Source organism: Lepidochelys kempii, chromosome 8 (assembly GCF_965140285.1).
Source record: "Lepidochelys kempii isolate rLepKem1 chromosome 8, rLepKem1.hap1, whole genome shotgun sequence".
Taxonomy (NCBI): Eukaryota; Metazoa; Chordata; order Testudines; family Cheloniidae; genus Lepidochelys; species Lepidochelys kempii.
Window position 1 is genome coordinate 46,862,252 of NC_136387.1, and position 27,473 is coordinate 46,889,724.

Below are 27,473 nucleotides of genomic sequence, written 5' to 3' on the forward strand. Positions count from 1 at the left end.
TCAGGGTACGCCAGGGTTCTTCTGCATGGCCAACATCCAGACTGGGACACACTGCTCAGGGAAGCGCTCCTGCCTCTCCTGCTGCAGGATGGTGAGTCCGCTTTTCTCAACAAGGCTCCGGAGGATGCTCAGGTCTCGGATCACACTGCTGTCCAATGGGTCCAGGATACAGCCTTCCCGGGCCACGTTGTCCTTGAGAATGACAACGCCGTTATCCTTCAAGCCATTTTGACACCGGATAAGAAACTCCAAGAGATCTTTATCGGTCAGGTATCCTATAGGTGAAGAGACAGAAATGGGTTGTGGTTCACCATTCCAGTGCATCTGATTGGACTCCTCTCAGCTGGGGCTTGACTTCATCAGCTTATTTATACTCCACTTATTTGACGCAAAGTAACTAACAGAAGTGTTTCTCAGGGTGAGAGCAGGAGACTGGGACTCATAGGACACCGGGTTTTCTTCCTTATACCAGCACTCTTTTGCTGGTATAAGCTGCATCTACACTAGGAAGGTTTGGTATAGCAATGCCACCAAACCTTTTCTAATGTAGACTAGGCCTTAGAGTCTCAGATGTTGTGTCTTGGGAGCAGGCCATTGGGTCAACATGCCATTGGAGGTGTTTTTAAAGAGTTAATCGTTCACACGCAAGGGTGCACCAAATGCACTGAAATCACCCAACCATTAAATCTATGAGATGATCTGAAACAGGTCACTTCCCATTCCATAAACATGAATCAATGTGATTAAACCTATTTCATTTTGTTTCATTTAGCAAAACTTCTCATTAAAAGGCTCACAGTCATGCCATGTTCCTATTTAGAATGAAGATGATCTAGATTCCCTGCCCCATGAGCCACTTTGTTCTCCCTACAGCTTTAATTTCTTAACTTTGCTCAGATTTGGGATGGGACATGGTAGCTAGCATGTTAATGTCCCAGGCTTGTGCTTTTGATTTGGCCCTAAGCAGTTAAGGACACCCTTGAATTTGCCATTTTCTTGTTGCACTCAGCTGCCAGCAGGGGCACTTGAAGCTGGACGATCCAAAGAGTTTGGACAACCTTCCTGCCGCTTTATTTCACACACAGCAGGTATTTGAGAAGCCTGACACCCTGTCCTCTTTTCCTGGCAAGCACGGTTCACTCCACAGCATTTGCAGGTAAGATAATAACACAGTCACTTGTGTTATAGGTACAGCTGATAGAGCCAGCTATACTTAAGTTAGCCTAAGAGTTTCCATTATAAGACCCTGTTTTCAGTTGCTTCTAACTTTGCCAAACTTAACCATTTGGGTTAAAATATTCCATGTCATGTGTCTGCCACAGAGTGAATTTTTTTTAAGTTTCTGCAAAAATGGTTCAGCCATTTCCAAAACCAAATTTAGGGAAAAATCTGATGTTTTTCCCATGTTAAAAAATGTGTACAAATGTTTCGTTACACAGTTCTAATGCCCCCATGCTGTGAACTAGAGTCACAGGGTTTTTTTTATAGATTCATAGAGATTCCAAAGCCACAAGGGACCATTGTGGTCATCTTGTCTGACCTTCAGTATAACACAGGCCAGAGACCTTCCCTAAAATAATTCCTAGAGCAGATCCATTAGAAAAAACACCCAATTCTGATGTAAAAATGATCAGTGATGGAGAATCCACCATGACTCTTGGTAAAGCCACACTGCTGCACTGACCAGGAATCAAACTCAGCTCAATGGGTTGGAAGGCGGCTATACACTCAACTATACCACCACCTGAACTGGCCCCTTTAATGGAATTCAGACCATAGCATGAGCCCCTTTAAGGGAGAGGGCCTCAGTCCTGTGACTGAATAGGTGTGCCCTGGCTAGGGCTGATTACAGGGCAGGGTAGCACCTGGGGTCAGAAGACATATAAGGAGGCTTGAGAGCCAGGAAGGAGAGAGAGGCCAGAAGTAGGCTCCTGGGTGGTGGGAACTCCAGAGCCCCAGGGAGTGCTCCTGTGGCCATTGTCCTGTATAAGGGGCAGGGAACTAGGAGAGAACAGAGGATGAAGGAAGCCAAGGGCCTGCAGAGCAGTAGTGGGGACTTACCTGCAATCTCTGTGAGTGCTGGGGTGAAGGAAGGCCTAGAGGGCCCTGTGGTTTCAGTCCCATACACAGAGCAAGGAAAGAACCCAGATGGGGTGTGAGCCCTTCCCTAACCCCAGGGTGGCTGCCGTTTGCATTGTTGCTTTGTTTGAGTCTTTGAACTCCATTAGGGGATGATAGGGACAAACCCAGGAACCCTCCCCTTGAAAGAAGATTGGGGACTGAGGGAGAAGTAAGTGACAAAAGGCGGCAGAGCCAGAGGTGTTTGGAGTTACAATATGGGTCTTTGCTATATGCCTTTGAGACATGTATAATGATAAATTACTCCATGACAAGGGTGTTCTCAGCCCAAGGGAGTGTTGGGAGTGGGGTGACCAGATAGCAAGTGTGAAAAACCGGGACAGGTGTGGGAAGTAATAGGTGCCTATATAAGAGAAAGCCCCAAATATCGGGACTGTCCCTATAAAATTGGGACATCTGGTCACCCTAGTTGGGAGGGAAACTGAGGCCAGGTGTCTGCAGGGCACCTTCCTTCCTTGCGAGGGCGCTTGAGGAGGGCCTAGCCTAATACCACCAGGAACTTGAAATTTGGCAGCTAAATTCTTTGCAGAGTTCATCTGCACTGAACCTGCTCCATCCTCGACCTGTCCCCCTCACTCCTCCCCTCAGCTGATCTGTCTCCTAAGTAAACCCACACACACGTTGTGGAACTAACGTGACATTTTCTACAATCCCATTGTTCACTCTGCAGGAGTATTCTGACAGCTAAATCTTAACAGTAGATTTAAGCATACATTTAATCTCTGCAAAACACGATGTGTTTAAACAGAGGCAATACAGGCATGGTTGAGTTCTGACCACCCAAAGGATTGAATCCTACGGGGAAAATGTATTCCCTTCCCTGACCCTGTGTCTGTCTGGTATATTTTGATTGTAAGCTCTTCAGGGCAGAAAACATCTAATGCACGGTGTTTGTACAGCACCTAGCACAATGGAGCTCCATTTTGCTTGTCCTTAGGCACTACCATAATAAACATGATAACCAGACTATGATGTGCCATACCAACAGTGACTGAGCATGCTCCTTTCCAAGGCTGCAGAGGTGCAACAGTATTTTCCTGCAGTTGCTCCTCCTGGCAGCTGGGGACTGCTATGGTGCACTAGAACTGAAAACAACAAAATTGTATCTGCTATCAAATATCAGGGGGTAGCCATGTTAGTCTGCATCCACAAAAAAACAAGGAGTCCAAGGGCTCCTTAAAAGACATGGAGAGAAATGCATCAGATGAAGTGGGTTCTAGCCCATGAAAGCTTATGCCCAAATAAATCTGTTAGTCTTTAAGGTGCCACCGGACTCCTTGTTTTTGTATCTTCTGTGTTCTCAATGCCGCACCTTGCCAGTGCCTATGCCCAGGCAATCTTAATTCAGGCATTTCCTAACTTTTGAGTACCTGACTTTGCAACCTCAACATTCTTTGAACATGTATTTTAATGCAATATATGGATGGTTCATTAAATATATAAATGGTGAACTAACCTGAAACCCACTGTATCCAGATGACATCATATTTTTGGGGGGCTGGAGTGAATTCCTGGAGGCTGTAGCAATAGTACATCTTTACTCTGTCCTTCTTGCCCTGTAAATAGTTCTGGGCCTCAGCCAGGAAATTCTCCATCATATCCACCAGTTCCACGCTCTTGAAAACTGGCAAGAGGACATGCTTAGTGACCCGTCCAATCCCAGAACCACAGTCGAGGGCATGCTCTGTGCCAGCTTTTCCAGGACCCTGTGGAGTACAAGAAAACCATTTAAAAGCCAGAAATAGCACCACCAGGAGGATCGCTGGATCACTCAATTAGTCCATCAAATCCACTTTCTTGCCTCCATCATAATTTTATACTTGACACTGAAAAGGAAACGCTGCATTGTGCACATAGTTGGTTTTGCAGTGCTGTACAGAATTTGATGGTAATGTCAGCACAGAAGGAAATTCTCCCCTGTCCCCTGCTGCAATCAGCTTACAGTCTAATGTATGAGCTCTGACTAAGCTTAACATGCAAACCTAAAAATATCATTACCAGACAGAAAATTATCCAGATGATTAACTCTGTGATCCCCAGTGGCAGGGAGTTTCACAGGTGGCCTGCATTTACTGGTCATTAACTTCCTGGCATGCCTTTTTGGTTTTGGTCCGTGGGACAGGGTCTTGTACTAAACTCTTAACTTGAATGGCTCTATCAAGTTCCCCTGTGGGGGCTTGTCTACATTATAGCACTTTATCATGTTCAGGCATGATTGGGAAGAATCAAGTTAGCTGACAAGATTGGCCACAAATGACCATCAACAGGATATTTACAGTGTTGTGGTAGCTGTGTTAGTCCCAGGATATTAGAGAAACAAGGTGGATGAGGTAATATCTTTTATTGGACCAATTTCTGCTGGTGAAAGAGACATGCTTTCAAGTCCTGTGTAGCTCAAAAGCTTGTCTTTTTCATCAACCAAAGATGGTCCAATAAAATATATTACCTCATCCACCTTGTCCATCAACAGGATAGTAAAATGTTGGAGGGGGCCATGTCTCCCTCCAGTCGCTATGCCCCTGCCTTGGGAAAAATCACCCAACCTGTCTGTGCTCAGTTTACCCATCTGTAGGTAACCATATTTGCATACAGCCTAGAAATGCTGGAAGGCCTAATTAAGGAATGTTTAAGTGACATGTCCCTGACAATAGACTAGAACTTGGGACCTCCTAAATCCCAGCCCTGTGCTCATTCCTACAAAGCAGGGAGTCTTTTGCCTGGCACAATGGTGAACATAAAGTTTTCACAAGTCCTTAGTTTTCCGAAAACATTCACCCATTTCATAAAGTCCTTGCAAGTTCAGTTCTCATCTATTCACACCTACCCATCCACCAAAACCAACCTGTCACAAAACCAACCGACCCCATGGTCCTCTGAAGACAACTAAATCTTAACAGTAGATTTAAGCATACGTTTAATCTCTGCAAAACACGGTGTGTTTAAACAAAGGCAATACAGGCATGGTTGAATTCTGACCACCCAAAGGATTGAATCATATGGGGAAAATGTATTCCCCCCCATAAGGTACATAGAATTCAAAAATGGACAAATTGATTTTGCTGAACATTTTTTAAAAAACATCATCTCTGTACAGAGATTGGACATGATCAATCTCAGCACCACAGGTATGTGTATGAGAAAGTAACAATGAGCTGCTGAAAAAGGATGTTTCTAATTGATGTGTTTCTTGCTTAATTATAGCAGCAGCTTCTATTCTAGCTATACATGGGCTCTTAAGAACCTGCTGTTTTGCTGTAAAATGGGAATTTTAGCAGTGTGCAGGCATTAACTGTGAGACTGGAACTCCTCCAACTTAATTTGTCTTTAAAGAAAACACATTGGAGACAAATGTAAACACCTTCTCCCCTCTCCTATGTAAGTCAGTGTTGAAACGAAAGCTAAGGGCCAAGGTCATCCCTGCTGTAACTCCATACCTTTCAAAAAAAGATACATCAAGGAAGGATTTGGCTCTATCTGCTTATTAAACAACCTCCTTCAACAAGACTAAGAATAAATCATGTCAGAGGCTTGTATATCATCACTTCTTGGGCCCCCTTTCAATGATTAATTCAGCAGATTATTACGGTCAAAGGACAGTCCCAAGGACGACATCATGGCTATAAATATACTGGCTGTGCATCTAGTTACATGAGGTAGCTGTAGAATAAACACAGAGGCCTGGAAAGATCTCAGCCACTCACTCTACTGGTCCTGCTTTGTCCATTTCTGAAGATTAATCTGACCTTACTTGCAAGAGTGTGTGTCTGCCCTGCACAAGGTAAACCCAAAATTTTCCACAGGAAAAATCCCTGTTTTCCAACCAGTTCTAGCATAGCTTTTTACTGATGCATTCATCAGAACAGATCTAATTTTTCATAGAATCATAGAAGATTAGGGTTGGAAGAGACCTCAGGAGGTCATTTAGTCCAACCCCCTGCTCAAAGCAGGGCCAAGACCAACTAAACCATCCCAGCCAGGGCTTTGTCAAGTTGGGCCTTAAAAAACTCAAAAGATGGAGATTCCACCACCTCCCTAGGTAACCCATTCAAGTGCTTCGCCACCCTCCTAGTGAAATAGTGTTTCCTAATATTCCACCTAGACCTCCCCCACTGCAACTTGAGATCATTGCTCCTTGTTCTGTCATCTGCCACCACTGAGAACAGCCTAGCTCCATCCTCTTTGGAACCCCCCTTCAGGTAGCTGAAGGCTGCTATCAAATCCCCCCCTCACTCTTCTCTTCTGCAGACTAAATAAACCCAGTTCCCTCAGCCTTTCCTCATAAGTCATGTGTCCCAGCCCCCTAATAATTTTTGTTGCCTTCCTCTGAACTCTCTCCAATTTGTCCACATCCTTTCTGTAGTGGGGGGCTCAAAACTGGATGCCATACTCCAGATATGGCATCACCAGTGCCGAATAGAGGGGAATAATCACTTCCCTCGATCGGCTGGCAATGCTCCTACTAATGCGGCCCAATATGCTGTTAGTTTTCTTAGCAACAAGGGCACACTGTTGACTCATATCCAGCTTCTCGTCCACTGTAATCCCCAGGCCCTATTCTGCCAAACTGCCACTTAGCCAGTCGGTCCCCAGCCTGTAAGGACTTGCTAATCGGCCACATGGAAATTCACATCAGAGAAGTCAGGGTCACAAAACTCCTTCCTTAGGCTGCCTCTTATCTCGGTTTCCTTGTAAGGGCACTGTCTCATCCTCTGTAAATGTATCTACTAATTTACATACTATTAGATATTGCCCATGCACCTAGTGTACAGCATGTAAATGAACATGACAAATGTTCTTTGGCTAATTAAGAATGTTCTGGGCCTGTGGAGAATGCCTGATCCATGAACTCTTCACTAGCCAAAGAACATTAGTCATTATTCATTTTTGGCTTCCCAGTGCAATATCAAAAACCAAAACATTCTGATTGAAAATGGCACCACACTGCCTCCTGGGAGTTGTAGTTTGGATACCTTATGCTCCCATTGTCTGTTAGGCAGAGCTGTCTGGCCAGATTTCATCTCTCACGATGCACCATGGCCAGGAGCTCCCTATGAGGCACCCGCTTCCCTCAGTGAGAGGGGAGAAAGTGGTGTATCATGGAAGATGTAGTCGCACCTGGAAGGCCCACCTATTGGGGAGAATGTGAGCTTGAACCACCCCTGAACTACAGTTCCCATGAGCCATTGCAACTCCATTTTTAATCAAAATATTTTGCTTTTCAGCTGAAATTATCTGAATTTCAGGTGCCCTGTATTTTAATGAAAAATCAAAATTTTCCACAGAGAGCAGACACTTTTCTGCAAAAAAAAAAAACCCCTTACTTGAGTTGAAAACCCAATTTTCCATTGTCAAACAGTTTTGCCAGACAGGCTTTTGATCAGCCTTGCTTTAGGATTGTTTGAATGGAAAACACTCTACTGGTTGGTTCCCTCATTCCGTCTCGTCCCCTAAGCTGCTATCCTGTAGGAGATGTACATATTCAAAAGCTCTGGCAAGTAGCAGAATGAGGTGCTCATGGAGCTTCCTAGGGTCATGGCAGTATAAAATTAGTCTCTCTGGGGCACTGCCCTAGTGGGGCTCTGGACTCTTGCCATACCCAGTTACCACCATGGGGTTACTCCAGTACAAGCCACACCCTCTTAGTCCTTGTTGTGAGTCCTGCCCTTGTGGGCCCTGCTTGGTTGATGGGTGGGGGGGAAAGCAAAGATGCAGGTTCAACACAAAACAAGCCCCTCCTGAGATCAATGAAAAGCAGAAATGGTAGAGGCACCACCTTACTTCAGAGGTGCCTGGGTAGCCGCCTCAGTCTTTACCTATCGGGTTTGCCCCTGAAGTTCACTGGGCTCCTTGCAGAGCTGGGGGCGTTTCTGGAGTGAAGGTTCTTCCTGCTGTTTCAGGAGCTACTCCAGCCGCTCCCTTCTCAGGGCTTCCCCCTTGCAGATTGCAGCTTCCTGTTCAGGAAGGACAGGCAGGGCAGAAAAGGTGGGGGAGTAGCACTGTATGTAAGGGAGCAGTATGACTGCTCAGAGCTCCGGTACGAAACTGTAGAAAAACCTGAGTGTCTCTGGATTAAGTTTAGAAGTGTGTGCAACAAGAGTGATGTAGTGGTGGGAGTCTGCTATAGACCACCGGACCAGGGGGATGAGGTAGATGAGGCTTTCTTCTGGCAGCTCACGGAAGCTACTAGATCACATGCCCTGATTCTCATGGGTGACTTTAATTTTCCTGATATCTGCTGGATATTGCTGCTGGAGAGCAATACAGCGGTGCATAGACAATCCAGGAAGTTTTTGGAAAGCGTAGGGGACAATTTCCTGGCGCAAGTGCTAGAGGAGCCAACTAGGGGGGGCGCTTTTCTTGACCTGCTGCTCACAAACCGGGTAGAATTAGTGGGGGAAGCAAAAGTGGATGGGAATCTGGGAGGCAGTGACCATGAGTTGGTTGAGTTCAGGATCCTGACACAGGGAAGAAAGGTAAGCAGCAGGATACGGACCCTGGACTTCAGGAAAGCAGACTTCGACTCCCTCAGGGAACGGATGGCCAGGATCCCCTGGGGGACTAACTTGAAGGGGAAAGGAGTCCAGGAGAGCTGCCTGTATTTCAAGGAATCCCTGTTGAGGTTACAGGGACAAACCATCCCGATGAATCGAAAGAATAGTAAATATGGCAGGCGACCAGCTTGGCTTAATGGTGAAATCCTAGCGGATCTTAAACATAAAGAAGCTTACAAGAAGTGGAAGGTTGGACATATGACCAGGGAAGAGTATAAAAATATTGCTCGGGCATGTAGGAATGATATCAGGAGGGTCAAATCGCACCTGGAGCTGCAGCTAGCAAGAGATGTCAAGAGTAACAAGAAGGGTTTCTTCAGGTATGTTGGCAACAAGAAGAAAGCCAAGGAAAGTGTGGGCCCCTTACTGAATGAGGGAGGCAACCTAGTGACAGAGGATGTGGAAAAAAGCTAATGTACTCAATGCTTTTTTTGCCTCTGTTTTCACTAACAAGGTCAGCTCCCAGACTGCTGCGCTGGGCATCACAAAATGGGGAAGAGATGGCCAGCCCTCTGTGGAGATAGAGGTGGTTAGGGACTATTTAGAAAAGCTGGACGTGCACAAGTCCATGGGGCCGGACGAGTTGCATCCGAGAGTGCTGAAGGAATTGGCAGCTGTGATTGCAGAGCCATTGGCCATTATCTTTGAAAACTCGTGGCGAACGGGGGAAGTCCCGGATGACTGGAAAAAGGCTAATGTAGTGCCAATCTTTAAAAAAGGGAAGAAGGAGGATCCAGGGAACTACAGGCCAGTCAGCCTCACCTCAGTCCCTGGAAAAATCATGGAGCAGGTCCTCAAAGAATCAATCCTGAAGCACTTGCATGAGAGGAAAGTGATCAGGAACAGCCAGCATGGATTCACCAAGGGAAGGTCATGCCTGACTAATCTAATTGCCTTCTATGATGAGATTACTGGTTCTGTGGATGAAGGGAAAGCAGTGGATGTATTGTTTCTTGACTTTAGCAAAGCTTTTGACACGGTCTCCCACAGTATTCTTGTCAGCAAGTTAAGGAAGTATGGGCTGGATGAATGCACTATAAGGTGGGTAGAAAGCTGGCTAGATTGTCGGGCTCAACGGGTAGTGATCAATGGCTCCATGTCTAGTTGGCAGCCGGTATCAAGTGGAGTGCCCCAAGGGTCGGTCCTGGGGCCAGTTTTGTTCAATGTCTTCATAAATGATCTGGAGGATGGTGTGGATTGCACTCTCAGCAAATTTGCGGATGATACTAAACTGGGAGGAGTGGTAGATACGCTGGAGGGGAGGGATAGGATACAGAAGGACCTAGACAAATTGGAGGATTGGGCCAAAAGAAATCTGATGAGGTTCAATAAGGGTAAGTGCAGGGTCCTGCACTTAGGGTGGAAGAATCAAATGCACCGCTACAGACTAGGGACTGAACGGCTAGGCAGCAGTTCTGCGGAAAAGGACCTAGGGGTGACAGTGGACGAGAAGCTGGATATGAGTCAGCAGTGTGCCCTTGTTGCCAAGAAGGCCAATGGCATTTTGGGATGTATAAGTAGGGGCATAGCGAGCAGATCGAGGGACGTGATCGTTCCCCTCTATTCGACATTGGTGAGGCCTCATCTGGAGTACTGTGTCCAGTTTTGGGCCCCACACTACAAGAAGGATGTGGATAAATTGGAGAGAGTCCAGCGAAGGGCAACAAAAATGATTAGGGGTCTAGAACACATGACTTATGAGGAGAGGCTGAGGGAGCTGGGATTGTTTAGCCTGCAGAAGAGAAGAATGAGGGGGGATTTGATAGCTGCTTTCAACTACCTGAAAGGGGGTTCCAAAGAGGATGGCTCTAGACTGTTCTCAATGGTAGCAGATGACAGAACGAGGAGTAATGGTCTCAAGTTGCAGTGGGGGAGGTTTAGATTGGATATTAGGAAAAACTTTTTCACTAAGAGGGTGGTGAAACACTGGAATGCGTTACCTAGGGAGGTGGTAGAATCTCCTTCCTTAGAGGTTTTTAAGGTCAGGCTTGACAAAGCCCTGGCTGGGATGATTTAACTGGGAATTGGTCCTGCTTCGAGCAGGGGGTTGGACTACATGACCTTCAGGGGTCCCTTCCAACCCTGATATTCTATGATTCTATGATTCCTCCTTTTTAAAGCTTTCCTGCTTCCCATGCATGATTGACAGGGTTACCTTAGTGCACAGAGCTTCCCAAGCCCCTTCTCTGTTAGTGCAGAGTTTATACAGCCCATCACAGGCAGCCATGGCAGAGGCTCATGGCGTCGCTGCTCAAGGCTTTGGAGGAGTGGAAAGGAATGCAAAGAAGGGCAGTGGCAGAGAAGGGATTAGAACACAGGAACTTTTCCATTACTGCTTCCTGTCTCAGAGGGAAAGCTGCAGGTGAGGAGGGAGGCACTAGAGTTGGTTTAAAAAAAAAAAGTTATTTTTCCACAAAAAAAATAATAAAGTTTGTATTTTAAAAAAAAATTGCAATGCAAATTTGTTGACAAACACAAAATTAAAAAGGGAAAATAATTCACTAATCAAAAAATATTTTTGATAAAAATTTTCAGTGTTCAGACACCAAAAACTTTACTGAGAATTGAAAACTTTTATGGCAAAATATTCAATTTCCATTTTGTCATCTAACAACTGGAAAACTTCAACCCAAATGAAAATTGTCCACACACACACAAAAAAAATCATTTTGGTCAAAAAGCCAATGTTAGTCAAAAAACATTCTGATGACAAGACTTTAGTCAGCTCTAGGAGTAATGGGATGCAGAGAGAAGGCAGAGGATTGGGCCATGAGTGTATTTGGGTTTGGATTCACTATACACCGAGTACTAGGCCAAACTATTTGACATTCATTGGATAATAAAATAATGACCATGCCCTATCCTTTGGTGTTCAGATCCAACAAATGAGCCAATAACATCATGTAGTGGTTAGTGGCCATCCCTCCCTGTCAGTCTCAGAGAGAGGCCATGCCCGCTCATTATGTTGTACCTATACATGCAATGCTCAATAAGAGAATTAGCAGTCTCAGGGCTCTGGTCCTCGGGCAGGGCAGAGAAGTAAGCAAAAGCAGGTCATCCGGCCTAAGATGGGTAGGCGGCCATCCCAGGAGTGGGACAACTGCAGGGGGACCCAGACCCACCCTACTCCACCCAGCCCAGGGCCCTGACAGTGGCAGAGGGTTCCACCACTGGGTCAGTAGCGATTCCACTGTAACACGCTGACCTAGACTCTGGCAACACAACCGGACTCTGGTGTCCCTGGGCTACTTCCTACTACCCCTCCTGAGTGTACCTCCATCTCCTGGGGTTCCTCTGTCCCCCCAGGGTACAAGTACAGTGGTAGTCCCAGTAGCTCCTCCGGGTACTGGTCAGTCAACAGTTCCAGCACCTCTTCTGGGTCCTCAGCACTGGAGAGCTCCAACTCAGGTGCAGGGCTCAGCATCAGGCAAGAAACATCTGCTTCCTTCTCCAGCTCTTGCATAACTAAGCAGCAGGGCCTGCCTTTTAAACTTCCTGTCCTGCCCCTCTGGTTCTGGTCGGGGGTGTGGCTTGCCTGGCTCCATCCACCAGTGGTGGAGAGTGGTTTCTCCCCAACACTCTCAGAGGGAGGCCACGCCCCCTCACTATACATGGTAATGGGCACGTTATAAATATCTGTGAGAAACGTGAAGATAAGATACAAAAATCCCTATTAGAACCTCTTGTCCCCATCCTGCAAATGGCTGCTTGTGTCTACAGAACATTTTCTAGCACCTTGTCCATTCTAATTTCAAAAGTCCAAGCAACAAAGCTTCCGCTACTTCCCTTGGGAAGTTATTACACAGCCTAACACTGTCGGAAAGACTTTTCTGATATTCAGCCTATATGTTCCCATTCTTACTTTCATCCCATTATCTCCACGTTATACCCTATGTACCTTGCTAAATAATCCCTCTCTCTTAGCAAGTCTCCCTTTAGTCATTACTTGGTCAAGCTAATCTCTTTTATCCTCGTATACCCTTTCTTCCAAACCACCCTGATAATTCTTATCAGCACTGTTTGAATACTGTTTATTGGTTATATTATTTGATGAAGTGCAGGGCACCTTACTGACTAATGAACTCATTGTATATTTTCTTCTATTACCCAACCAATGGTAGTTTTGTTCCTCTTCTCTGAACTCACTTCGTTTTGTCAATATTTTGCTGGTAACCAACTGTCCAGAAGTCAGTGCAATATTCCAGCTGCATTAGCACCAGAGCTATACAAAAAGAATTATTATCTCTTTACCCCATTACATTATGCCTTCATATAAGCAGACGGAAATGTAGATTTTTTTTTCAGTCGTATCGTCTTGTAAATTCATCTGTAATTTATTGGCTGCTTTCCCCATAGGTCTCTCTTGGTATTACTGTCTCCCAGATTTCTCCCTCCCATTAAGTATGAGTCTCTTGGTTTATTTTTATCCACCTGTATTAGCGCATTTTGTACATTTTATTTTGTCTCACTTCTTTACTTCGTGTGCAAGCTCTTGGGGAAGGGACCAACTTTTAGTTCTGTGTTTATACAGCACCTAGCACAAGGGGCCCCTAGGTGCTACTGTAATACAAGTAACTAATAGTAGTAATAGTTCAACAAGGAAATATCCAAGAATACTGAGGAAATAATACATACACCTTTAAAACAAAAAGCTGGGGATGAATTCTCTATCTCTCAGACAACCTATAAAGCATTAGGCTGGGGCTTCTGCTGGGATATACCAGAATGCCATAGTATTTATATTTTGGGCTTATCATTAGCCTTTTTTAACCTCAGGGAGCCATTTAGTGGATGGAAATAACACAGAATCCTAAAAATCAGGACTTGACATATCAAAAGCTTCCTAGTTCTTAAATCTCAACCTTAAAAATGGCTCCTGGGCATTAAAAAAAGCCTGTGAAATGTGTTAGAGCAAATCAACACACAAATGCAAGCACTAGAGGCTGCAGAGCACTAGCAAGGGAGATGACCTTGCCTGTAATGTAAAAGGGAGAGGGCTATTACGTGCAGTGTCTACTGTGACCAGCTCTATTTGAAGGGTTTCCCAAGCTAAGCTGGAACTAGATATAACACTTACAGTCCTATTCTTTGCATACTCAAGCAAGCATCAGCATCAGCAAAACCAGGCAGCTGGTCCGTGGTGATGCAAGTAATGGTTGATCAATTATGCTGGTTCCTGGATATTTACATAGGCTGGCCACACAAAGTGTGTGGTCTATTGCAGGAATTTTCAAGAATTGTGGCCTATTCAGGTTTGGACTTCACTCCTTCATTCACCTCTGTGGTCAGATGTTTGGCTGCATCTGTGTGTTCCCCCTGTGTGCTGCTCCAGCCCAGACAGATGGCACAGCAGACTTCAGGCGAACCGCCCAATGACCACAAGATCCGTTAAGGCATGAAGGCATCCAGCCAGGCTTATTGTTGATAAAGCATGATACTAGTATCCCACAGACTCTACCAGACCACTAATAAATGTATGCCTGTAGTGAGGCGGTGTGGTGCCCCACCACCCCAAAGAGGGAAGAACCTCCCCAGACACCAAAGTGGGTGGAGCCAGTGGATCCTGCACCCGCCCCCTAGAGGTCAAGGCGCAGGACAGGAAGTATAAAAGCCCAACCCCAGAGCTCACTTGGGTGGCAGCCGCCGGAGAGGCCAGGTGCCTGTGGCCTGGCTCCGGCTTGGGAGACCCTGGCAATCCGCGGCTGACCCAAGGACTGGCTGGACCAGCCAATGCCTAATGCCGACCAGTGCACAGAGGAGCTGCCAAGCCTACCCCTCGCCAGCTACCCAGAGGAGCTGCCAAGCCTACCCCTTGCCAGCTACCTGGAGGAACCCATGGTGCTGGAACCCTCTGAGGATACCACCCTGACCCAGGTACCCTACGAGGGGGAGTCCAGAAGTAGCCCGGGGGCAGCCGACCCTAGTCTGGCTGCAGCGCTGCCAGAGCCAATGTCAGTGTGTTGTGGCCAGGATCCCCACTGACACAGCAGCAGGCCTTCTGTCGCTGCTAGGGCCCCAGGCTGGGATGCAGTGGAATGGGTGGGCCTGCGACCCCCTGCCACACACCTCGTGGGTGGCAGTCTCCCCCTCTCCCTGGTTGCTCAAAGCCAGGAGCCTGGGATTTGCTGTTGAACTATTTGCTCAGTCCCTGTCTGAGGGCCTGAGCCTGTGACTATTTGTTTGCTGCCAGCCCTGACCCAGGGCTGGGGCTTATATTGTACTGCTTGCTCAGTCCCTGCCTGAAGGACTGAGCCATAGACTGGGTATTCCCCAACCCAGCAGAGAGGGTGTAGCAAGGACGTGTGGTGCCCCACCACGCCGCAGAGGGACGAGCCCCGGCCGAGTCCCCTTACAATGCCCATAACAATGGACCAGCTCAGTGAACGGCGGGACTTTCCGTTCCTTCCTGGCACAGCTGGACTTCAAATGCAGGGGTTCTTGGCTCCCAGGACTGTAAGCAGTAAACTGGAGTGCACGGCCTCTCAGCCAAAGTATGATGCTACCCTCAGTGCAAAGCAGCAGAGACTTTAAAATACAAGGGACTTGTTAGTCATCAGATTTTATGCTGATCAGAGACAGAACAAACCCACTGCAACACCACCCAGAATGAGAAGACTGAAATGAAAAATTATTTTGCTACTCTCGATCGCAATTTTATGACCATTGGTTAGACGCTTATTTAATATGAAGGAGCACAACTAACTATATAAGTGCAGCATGGTCTAGTGGATTGGGCAGTGGTGTGGGAGTCAGGAGACTTGGGTTTGATTTCTGGTACTGATCTCCTCTGTGACCTTGGGCAAATCGCTTCCTCCCATCCCTTGCCTCTTTAGGGAAGGGAGTATTTCTTATTGTGTGTTTGTACAGCACCTAACACCCTGAGGTCCTGATCTGTTTTGGGACCTCTAGGTGCTAGTGTACTACTCCTAATAATTAATAATTTATTATTATTACTAATACATATTTACCAGTTCAGGCAATTCTATTGCACTGACATATTCCCCCAGTAGTTTCTATTGGATACAATATTCTTCCTCAATTCCTGCCCTACATTGCTATGTAGTGTTGTTCTGTGTTGTTAAAATACCACCACTTTCCATCCCAATATATTTAAACCTGATAAAGGAACATACTACTTTATAGAAACCCTAATTAACTCATGGATCTCATTGCCCCAAGATATCACTGAGGCCGAAAGCTTAGCAGGTTGCACAAACGTTTAAGACATGGGTATGGATAATGAACACATCCCCAGCGAGGTGCTTTGGAAAAATCCCCCCTTGACGCCCATCTGCATCTTTAAGCACCTACATATCTTTAAAAATCTGGCCCTAAGTGACTGAGGTTAGGAAAAAAAATTCTCTATGGGCAGCTTATTCCATGTTTGCCTAATAGAGGGTGGGATGCGGCACACCCCTATCCCAATCAGGAAATCGCTAACAAGCTCCTCTGGGCTCAACCAGTACTAAATAGGTGCATCTTCAGAGGACAGGACAAGGAGTAATGGTCTCAAGTTGCAGTGGGGGAGGTTTAGATTGGATATTAGGAAAAACTTTTTCACTAGGAGGGTGGTGAAACACTGGAATGCGTTACCTCGGGAGGTGGTAGAATCTCCTTCCTTAGAAGTTTTTAAGGTCAGGCTTGACAAAGCCCTGGCTGGGATGATTTAGTTGGGGATTGGTCCTGCTTTGAGCAGGGGGTTGGACTAGAGGACCTCCTGAGGTCCCTTCCAACCCTGATATTCTACGATTCTATGATTCTCTGCCATGTGTAGGAAATGAGCTTAAAAGAGAGAATCTGTCACAGGAAAGGGTGGTAACCAGAGGAAGGCAGCTGGGCCTCAGAGGCAGCAATGCTTGCAACAGAGCTGCCAGGAGGAAGATGGCTTGCAAACCTCTGCCACACGCAAGGGCCCTCCAGATCAGGTACAAGCCAACTACAACAGGGAGAGGTTGGAGATAAGCCCTGACCTAGGGTTTAACTACTTCACCTTCATTGACAAGCCAGACCTCTATAGACTCATAGACTTTAAAGTCAGAACGGACCATCATGATCATCTAGTCTGGCCTCCTACACATTGCAGGCCACAGAACCTCACCCATCCACTCCTGTAACAGACTCCTAACCTCTGGCTGAGTTACCGAAGTCCTTAAATCATGGTTTAAAGATCTCAAATTACAGAGAATCCACTATTTACACTAGTTTAAACCTGCAAGTAGCCGTGCCCCATGCTGGAGAGACTAATTTGAACGATTTGGAAAGCAAGTGTCCCGTAATTGGAAAGACTTTTAAGAGAGAAGGGTCTCTGAAAAAGCCCTGGACCTAAAAAGGCCCAGCCTATCATGTGGGATGTCTCACAACTTCTTCAGAAACATTTAGAAACAGACTCTGAGAGAGGCAGGGTAGTGGGCTAGCTGGAATATTAGTCTGATTTGGTATATTATGTCCACTTTACAGAACGGACCAGGTCTGACCTTGTAGCATTTACACAGGTGAAACTCCTACTGAAGCCAGTGAGACTTTTGCCTATGTACGGCCCCAATCCTACAAATAGAACCACCCCATAACCTCTGTGGAACTCTGGGGTTCTGTGCAAGTGCTTGGGTCCACCTGCATGGCGTGTTTTGCAGGATCAGGCCCTAAGAGCTGAAGAAGGACTGGGCATGATGCAGGTGAATTATGAGACATGAGCCCTGCTTCTTGCCAAAGATTGGAGCGGATGACTTACCCCAATAAACTTTCTAAGAAATTCCCTGGAGGATTCAATGTCTGTACTGGACAGCTCGATGTAGTCTCCCATCATGCCCTCTTCTGTCGCTGGCACCTCCCGGTAGAAATGTTTGGCTCTGGCATAGAACTGCATCTCGCCGTTGATCACTTCGCTCGTTAAAGCATAAAGTTTCACTGCAAACAGAAAGTGTATTATTATTTATTTATAATGGGATACTCCATGGTCTGATTGGGTGTCTTATTGGTGTGTGTGTGCACGCATGTAAGATATTTGAATGTGGAAATAAACCAACAATTTGCAAAATTCTCTTCCTAATTAAAAGAATGATTAATTCTGGACTGGCTCCGGCAAGATGCTGAGGTCCATCAACTCGCATTAAAGTCAATGGGAATTGAGGCCGCTCAGCACCTTCCAGGGTCAGGGCCCATTTGTGTAAATACATCCCTACCTTCCCAGACGGCTCCATGTTAATTCAAAATTGTAGATTTCAGACTTGAGAGCAAACACACATGCAAATTAGACCCATAGAGGCTGTTTGCTACACAGCAGAACCGTGGGTCGCATTAACATTTGTGCAGTGCCACTTTTTAGACTATGGGTATGTCTACATGGCAATCAGAGGGATAACTGCGCACACATGGACCTACCTGAGCTAGCTTTGCTCGAGCTAGCTTGAATAGCAATAGCATTGAAGTCCCAACAGTATGAGCCAGTTGCTCAAGTACAGCCCGTGCTGCTGCGGTTTCACTTCTATTGTTGTTTGAGCTGCTTCGATCAAAGCTAGCTTGGGTATGGCTCCATGTGCTGCAGTCACACCTCTGATTGCAGTGTACAGGTACCCCGAGACGAAGCTAATTGGTTTGTATAGTCCAAGGCCCAGCACCCTGTGTAGTTGATTATAAGCGTGCAAAGTCTGTGCCAAGCAGGAGTAAAACGGTCCCACCGGTGTGACTGAGTGAAGAATTCTATGACTTTCTGTAATGTTTTCTTCCTGCTTGGCACCGGTGTTGGGGTTAATTGCACAGTCCGGCCCTAAAAAGGTGCAAGGTGGTAGCGCATCAATCCCTAAATTTTCATCTGCCACAGATCAAAAAGGAGGAGGGATGTGTAATTGATGAGGGTGACACAATAGGTGCTAGAGTTTGGAGTTTCTATTTTCATTGTTTAGTTTTTAAATGTTTGGGCTCTATATTACTACCACATGGTTTGCTGGTAACCAAGAATAGTAGCTTTGCAGCTGTCTAAGAAACATGAATTCTCAACTTGATATTTGATACTTTTCCCTTTTTTCTTTCCTTAACTGAGATCTGTGCTAAATGTTCTGGGTTTTTCGTACTTACCCTTTCTGAGTATTTGTAGGCGCTTACAATCTAAATAAAAGACAAGACAACAGACAGATACAGACAGACAGATAGGAATACGAGGAAACAATGAGATAACATTGATCAGCATGAGAGAAAGTAGTCTCTGCCTAAGCATTGTCAAGTTTTTTTTTGTAGGCATCAATGCAAAGGAGAGTTTTGAGGAGGGCTTTGAAGGCGGATAATGTAGCTTTTTCTTGCATGAAAAAGAGCTGTTCCCAAACATTCCTGTGAATGAAGACCCAATCACACGACTGCCTTTGAATAGCAAGTAACAAGGAGGTAGGGATGAATCTAATGCTGGTACAGATTTGGAACAAATACTCGTGAGCAGTTTGCAGTATGTGGCCAGGCCTACTATAGGTCGTGCATCTCCAATACATGTGCAGCACTGGAAGTGAGCAAGTGCCAAATGTCCATCTGGTTAGGTACCTTCAGCCACAGTGTAAACACAGATTTCCCTGTAGACTAAATAAATAAAATGAGGGAAAAGGAATGCAGTTTATGTAGCTTGCAACTGTTATGACTTTGTCTTCCATGTACTGCACCTTTATTGATAATAATTATTGCCTGGGCTTTGAACAGGCAAGTGAGACTGCACTGTGGAGGACCAGAGTAGACCACAACTCACGAATGAGCATGGACTGTATTTACTGAAGGCAAGGAGCCCAGTGGGGAATAAATGTGTGCTTGCCCATCCTGAGCACCAGAATGACATCCTGGAGGCAAATGAGGGAGGGGCAAAGGAAGTAAAATAGGGAATAATTACCACTAAAGACCACTCTGAGCAAAATAGTGCTCTTGGGTTACGTATTAGCAGCATGCCAGGGATATCCTTTATCCAACAAAAGCAGCATTACCAGCCCTTCTTGTCATCACCTGCTTAAGCTGACTGCCGAGCGGATACTATTAAAGCTTTAATCCATTACACATTTATGTTATGCCTGAGAAATTTATACCACAAGTGAGTGCTGAGCCCAGCAAGGGTCAAACCCAGGTTTGACACACTCCACTGGTTATTTTCCATATTCCAAAAAAACATTTCACTAAAGGAAGAAAAATCAAGGGAGTGGCAGTGGATCCCCTGCAAATCTTGACCATGGTGATTGTCAGACCCTGGGAAATAGAAGGCTCCACTGGCTGTCGTCCATTGCTGCAGGGACTGTTGCCCTTCTACTCCTGTATCCCCTTTCTCTGTATACTGCAGCCACTGCTGAGGCTAGTGGAACTGAGCCCCAGGATACTCGCTTTACAAGATCTCACTTAAGAGATTCCATTGAGGATTTCTAGAGCAATTTTATTGGGCTTATCAACAGACGGAGTTTCATATTCTGATGGATGGAAAGGAGAGGAATGAACATGCAGCTTGTGCTTCAGGGCTGAGGTTTGTGTGCAAGGGGCAGCCCATATTACTGTTCAGAGCAGTAACACTCAAAGTGTGACCCAAATGAAAGGGATCACATGGGAGTGACATGCTGCTCAGGATCTCAGATCTTTGGAGTCTGGCCCTGAATTTCTCATGGACCCTCAGCTACACACCACCCTCTGGCTTCCCCTCTCTACTGTCACCACATCCCAGAGGGGCACAGTTCATGGTTTTGCCCACTCATCAAGCCAACCAGGGGTCGTGTCAGATACATTCATGTCATGACTCCCATTGCAGCTAAACAGGAGAGAGACCAAATCTGACAATACCCACCGAGACCACAATAGAAGACTCAGACATAGATGTCGACATAAACTTCTCAGCCAAAAATGGCACTAAAAACTGTCCATTTCGATGTGGAGGGGTTCTCTGCAAAGAAGGCTGAAATGCTATCTGACATGAAAACAGATATTATGTGCTTGCAAGAGACACACGGCAAGGCAACAACACCAAACACTCCTGGCATGCATATAGCTGCGAACATCAAAAGCAACATTTATGCGGCACAATACTTTTATGTGACAAAAGACTGGTGGAAAAACACTGCTGTGAAGCACCATGGTACAAAAGCACTTATCATGGCAGCAATTTCTGTTTACAAACCACCAAGTGAACAGTTTGCATGGCCAACTGACCTTCCACTGCTGTAAAACCATGTCTTGTCCCAGCCGATTTCAACAGTCACATCATCTCGGGATTCCCCAACGAAGGGGGGGAAGTTGAGAAGGGGGTGGCAACTAACAAGTTGAGCTTGCTCTATGACTTCAAGGACAAATGTGCCTTCCAAAGCACTGGATGGAACAAGGGGTACAATCCCGATCTAGCTTTTGTGACCCCTGAAAATGCCGGCAACTTCAGAAGGGAGGTTATGGCAATGATAGACCAGCACAAGTGGCAATAGAGGCTGCAGTGCAACCCAAAAACAAAGTACCTGCCAAGATTCTACTTCAGAAAAGCTTCCTGGGAAAGCTTCACCTTTGAACTAATGTATCCATCTGTAGTACCACTCTGATACATGAGCACTATGGCGAACTTGTCTCCCTGGTGTGAAAGTGTGCCCAAAAGTACATCCCTAAGTGATGTTGGAGACTACATACACCTGGACTTTCAGAACAGGCAAGCCAACAATATAAGAGAGATTCAGAATTGTTTGACCTGGATCCATTCAGTGAAGAAACCAGTGAGCTTATGAGAGAGATTGGAAATGAGCAGCACAACCACTGAAGGGAGCTGATTGAAATGATAGCAAAAAAGAATGGGCCACCATTTGCAAGCTGAACCCCGATGCACAACAACCAAAGCGTGTTGCCATAGTCTCTCCCAACCAAGCTACACACCAACTCATCCCAACTCACAAACCAGCCCACAAAGCAAAGTATAAAACTAAACAATCAAGCAGGAACTTTGCTAACTCCTCAGACAACAAAGTCCACAATGAGCAGCAGCCATGAAAACCCTGAAAAGTGGAAAGCGGCTAGTCTCGATGGTATAGCTAATGAATCATTGCTACACTTTGGGACGAGAGCACAGAAGTGGCTATTTCACTTCTTTGTCGCTATGCAAGTGTTAACGCAGCCACCCAGGCTGTGGAGTCAGGCCAAAGGGGTTGCACTACTCAAACCACATAAAGACCCTAACCCTGCAAAGAGTTATTGCCCAATATCCTAATCTGCTCAACCTACAAACTATATGAGCAGATGATAATAGTTAGAATAGTGCTCATAGAGGAAGAGTAGCTGGCTGATGCCCAGGCTGGTTTCCAACCAGGATATTTATGCTGTGGCCAAGTTGCAAACCTACCTCAATACATTGAAAATGGCTTCAAAACCTGCAAAATTACAGAGGCTGTATTTGTTGATCTGTCAACTGCATATCACACTGTGAACCATCATGCACTGCTGTTGAAATTGGAAAGAAGAGCCAGATAGTCCTGGTCACCTCTTCCCTGCTCAAAAATCAACATTTCTTTGCCAAAATGGATGGTCATAAAAGTTGATGGCTAGCACAATGGGAGGGATTGCCCCAAGGTTCAGTGCTATCACCCTTGCTGTTTAATGTCCACCCAAATGACCAACCAGAATTCCCTGACATGCAAAGATTAATTCAGGCAGATGATCTTTGCATAACTTCCCAGGTGGAAAGATTTGATGACACTAAGCGCATTTTAACCGACTCCCTGAGTGTACCTGAAAAATACTGCTGTACTTGGTTCCTGAATGCTAAGCCTAGCAAGACACAAGTGTGCACCTTCCACCTGAAACACCACCAGGCCAAGGAAAACTGCAGATATCATGGGATGATACAATCCTTGAGCACTCTGGATATCTGGAGTACCCTGTGGTCACATTGGACAGAATGCTGACGTTCAAAGAGCACAAGAACCTGAAAAAGTGAGCTCCAGGAATTGTGCACTCCAGAAACTGGCCAACACAAATAGGACCCCAAAATACTCTGAGCAACCAGTCTTGCCCTGTGTTACTCAGCTGTGGAGTACTGTGCCCAGAATGGTCACACTTGAGCCATGTACACAGAATTGAAACAGAACTCAGTTGTACGATTGTCACATTGACCTTGAAACCAACTCCTACACTGTTGTATACTGTCTCACTGGGATTCCACTGCCATCAGTGAGATGGGATGCCTTCAGTAAAAAGGAGAGACAAAAACAGGTGCATGATCCAAGACACCCACTGTGTGGGCACATTCCTTCACCCAAGAGGCTAAATTCCAGGAAGAGCTTTGCCTTTGAAAATCCCTTACCCCCCCCCCCAAAAAAAACACCGTGGAAGGCTGCAGAGTAACAAAATGTCAGGAAATGCTAGTAACCTTGGAGAACCTGGTTTCTTCAGGACCCAAGCACTGATGTAGAGCAAAAACACTGGTGTATGCTAAACCAAGCAAGAGCAGGGGGGCAAAGAGTGGTGACAATATGACCAAGTGGAAGTGAGGAATGACCCCAAATGTGAATGTGGAGAGCCTAGGCAAACATTTGAACACTCCCTGATGTGATGTCCCCTGTCGATATCCTATATTCCCAAGGAACTATTCCAGATAAAAGGACAATACCAGGTCTTGGGTGCAGTTTTGGAGTGACAAGCTTTGATGATCAAACCAACCACAGCTCCTTTCATGTTAGTCCTCCCCTTCTGTGCATGTAGGGAAGGTCATAACCTACAATTTGATCAGGCTGATTGCTATAGAACAATTGATTAGAAGTGAATGAGGAAGTGTATTTACTGATCCAATGTTTTATTGCAGTGTAGCTGTAAAATGAGATCCAGCATCCAGGCCAGGATCTCAGGCCCCTTAGCCTCAGAGATGTGAAGGGCTGTAGCTGTTTTTCATGTGTAGAGTTTTCAGAGGTAAATAGCTTACCTAGTCATATAGCTACTTTTGGGGTGTGAGAAATGTTTCTAGTGAAGTAGCATTTTTCTATACATTCTTGGTCTCCAAGTTGAAGCTGCTGGCAAGGAGTCCAAGCAGCGATGGTTATGAAGTACTCACTAGAAAGCAGACTGAGATCAGAAATTCATTTTGTAAAGGTCACTGAACAGTTATCAGATGTTAATGATTTGTAGTCAGTACCAACATGGTCTGGATGCAAAGTGGTGGCCAAGAGATGAATTCCAAGCCTGTGAGCTAAACCAATGAACGTTTACCTAAACTTTTTGCCGTTGCAAAGTCCAAATTGGCACTCCTATTCTTTTCTTAGGTATCAATTTAGGAGTTTCTTTCCCAAACTTCTGAAGGGCCCTTGCTCTGATCAAAGAAATGGTAGCAACCTAGTGTTGGAGGCATTCCTGCTCTCAGACATAATATCTCATATTTCTTAGCTGTGGGGTTCAGTCTTCTAAAATTGTGTGATGGGAACAGAAGTTTGCATTTGTGAGCCTGTCTTTGTGACTCAAACCGATTTCTGTGAGACAGAGAACCAGTTCAGTTGTGTCCATTCAGCTGAGCCCCCACTTTAAAATGCATCATGTGGCCAATGCTTGGTGCATCAGTTTTAAACACACATTTGAGAACCCTGGGTGAATTTTACCCCTGTGTAGCAGACGGGCACAAGACTAGGGGCCACTTAAGCCCTTTTTTGTCCAAAGGTAAAGTTCATCCCCAAAGAACCAATTTTACATAGAGACCTGGGGCTCATGGTCCAGAATATTTAGCCCTACAAACTGACAGCATTCTGTTTTCTTTGCAGTGGATCATACTTCCTCAGCACCAGGGGGTGCTGGAGCAATTTGTATAGTAGGAGTACTGAGAGCCATTGAACCAAGCTGTAAACTCTGTATATGATGGAAACCACTTCAAGCCAGGGGGTGCTGCAGCACCCCTAGTTCCAGCACCTATGCTCAGCATTAAGGCCCCGATCCAGCAAAACACTTAAGTATTTTCATAAATGTAAGTATCTGAGTAGTTCCATTGAAGTCCACAGGTCTGCTCATGTGCTTCACGTTATACACTCACTTAAGTGCATTGCTAAGTTGGGGCCTAAATTCACTCCCATAACGTATTTATACAAAGAAAAAAGTGCTATTTTTGGCTGGAAAAATGGCATGTTGATTTCTTGTAAATTGGCTAGACACTGAATACGCTCAGCTCACATGTAACACTAGGGTGAGATTCTATGCTGCACCTCTCTGAGGTCCAGAACAGGACATATAGCCCAGGGTGAATGACGGCTAACTTTAAACCAACTTTGCACCTTCCTGACCCTAGGCTGCTCTAACCTTGAAATGGGACTACTTGTGCAAAGCTAGGTGCATGCTTAAGGCCTTGCTAAATCAGGGGCTTTGTCATGTTGTGTAATATTGAGGTTAAAGAAGAGAGACCTGGATCTAACCACAGATGCTGTGACTCAGACTTAGACGTTTTACATGGGGTGCTATGTTCTCCATGGAACTGAACTTGAAACAGTAATACTATCCTGGCTTTTGGGGCTGCCACATGCTTCCCAGCCCACCACTCATCTCCTTGCTCAGAGACACAGCAGAAAGAGTTGCTAAATTGGACAAACTGACAGTAAATTGACAAATTGGAAAGGGGTTAGAAAAGAGCTAGAAGATTGATTCAGGGACTAGGAAAGCTGCTTTACAGTGAAAAACAAAAGGAGCTCCATCTATTTAGCATAACTAAGGCCTGGTCTACACTGGGCCGTGGGGGAATCGATCTAAGATACGCAACTTTAGCTACGAGAATAGCGTAGCTGAAGTCGAAGTATCTTAGATCGACTTAGAATCACTTACTTCGCGTCCTCGCGGCGCAGGATTGACAGCCGCCGCTCCCCCGTCGACTCAGCTTCCGCCTCTCGCTGTGGTGGAGTTCTGGAGTCGACGGTAGAGCGATCAGGGATCCGATCCGGCAGGTAGGGTAGGCATGGCCTAAGAGGTGATTTGGTCAGTCTGCAGATATATTTGTGGGGAGAAGATACCTGATGGCAGAGAGCTCTTCAGCTTAGCAGACAAAGGGATAACCAACCCGACAGCTGGACACTGACGCTAGACAACCAGCTAGACACGATACTGGAAACAAGGCACAATTTTTTTTAACAGTGAGGGTAATTAATCATTTGAACAACTTACCTAGGGACCGGGTGGATTCTCCCATCACTTGATAACTTTAAATCAAGAGGTTGCCCTTCTAAAATATATGTTGCAGGAATCACTGTGTGAAACCCTGTGGCCTGTGCTATACAGGAACTCAAACTATTATTTTGGACAACTAAACAGTCAGAACAATCAGTGCTATACAGGAACTCAAACTATTATTTTGGACAACTAAACAGTCAGAAATTTGGCTGAGTTTCTAATACCTTGCACTTATTTTCAGAACAAAGGGAAGGACTAGCATTGTAATGGACTTTTAGGAATTATGTAAGGCTATAACTAAGAAGATCTTTCTTTTTTATTGAGATTCCCCACAACATTCTTACCCATTCCCTCTCATCCTCTCAGAATGACTAGGGTGAAGTGAATTTATCTTCTATGGGACACTTCAGATGGTTGCACATTTTGTTTGTCTGTTTAGCAGCTCTATAGAAATAGTGCAAAACACAGAACTACCTCCACTCTCTGAGACCTATAAATGCCTTGATCTTTAACAGAATTCCCCCTGGTGTCAATGGCAGGTGCACATGTTCAGCAAAGGTGATCTGTTGCCTGTGAATGTGGAGGAAGCCCTCAAGAACAAATGCCCTGCCAATAAGATAAACAAGATGTGACCTTAAAGGTTCTTTCCATCTCTAACTGATGTGATTCTAACATTAAGCATAGCCTGCAGTATGCAGCTGGCAAAGTGACCATCTTAAAATAATACAGTCCTAAGTCAAAACCTGGCTTCTTTTTGATTGTCATCAGGACAATTGTGGCTTTTTGGAATTGGAGTAGGACATCCTAAACCTTACATATTCGGGGCCAGACATTTCAGTAGAGCTCAGATCCTATTTCAGCACTATTTCCTAAAAAAGTAGCTCGGCACTTAGCATTCAGCAGCTCCTGTCGAAATCTGGCCATAAATTAACACTTCCTTCCAGAAGTACTTTGAAACTAAATAAATAATTGGATTGAGTGAATTGTGGGAGAGATTTAGGATAGCAAACTCTTGATAACAGACCCACCCAGCATTGTTTCGCAAGCACCTTTCCACTCTGCAAAGCAAGACTTGGATCAAAGATACGGACATCTGGAAAGACAACAAATATGGACATTTGACAGCCAGAAAGCAAAGCATGTCTGCTCCGTTTTTTTTTTCTCTCTCTCTCTCTTTCGCACTCACACACAATGCAGCTTCTCATCCTTAAACTCACAACACATTTTTTATTTTAACTGTAAATGGAAAAAAATAGCATTAACTGCATCTGCAAGCAAAGTAGATCTCATCTGCCAATCCATCTATTTCTGTGGTGCTTATCATTGTGGCACCAAGATACAATAAACTGTGATGCCAGATCAGTGGTAGCTGAAGGATAGAACAGACTGGCTTGTATAGCACCTTATTGTCTGTGCTAAGGCTTAGCAGAGCTATTTATCATTATTATCAATTTATTTGTATTCTGGTAGCTTGCACAATGCACTAGGCACTGTCCACAGACAGACACACACAGAGAACTCACCGAGGGGAAGCCGCTCCAGCAGGTAGAGGTAACTCTGAAAGAAATCACTTCGTATGGCCTTGTGCAGGATAAAAGACATGCTGTGCCGACAGAGCTCCTCGTCCGTCTTGCGCCAGCGTGACTTAAAGGCTAAATGGGCTCCCTTACCATCCAT

The 27,473-nt window shown here is 45.4% G+C and overlaps 1 protein-coding gene across 1 annotated transcript; it reads right to left on the reverse strand.

The window, feature by feature from the left end:
- On the reverse strand, positions 1 to 27,473 carry NTMT2 (N-terminal Xaa-Pro-Lys N-methyltransferase 2). Its single transcript, XM_073358099.1, has 4 exons — positions 27,320 to 27,473; positions 17,419 to 17,594; positions 3,596 to 3,845; positions 1 to 275 (listed from the first exon to the last, which is right to left on the reverse strand). The coding sequence occupies exons 1-4, from the start codon at positions 27,471 to 27,473 to the stop codon at positions 1 to 3; spliced, it is 855 nt and encodes a 284-aa protein (XP_073214200.1).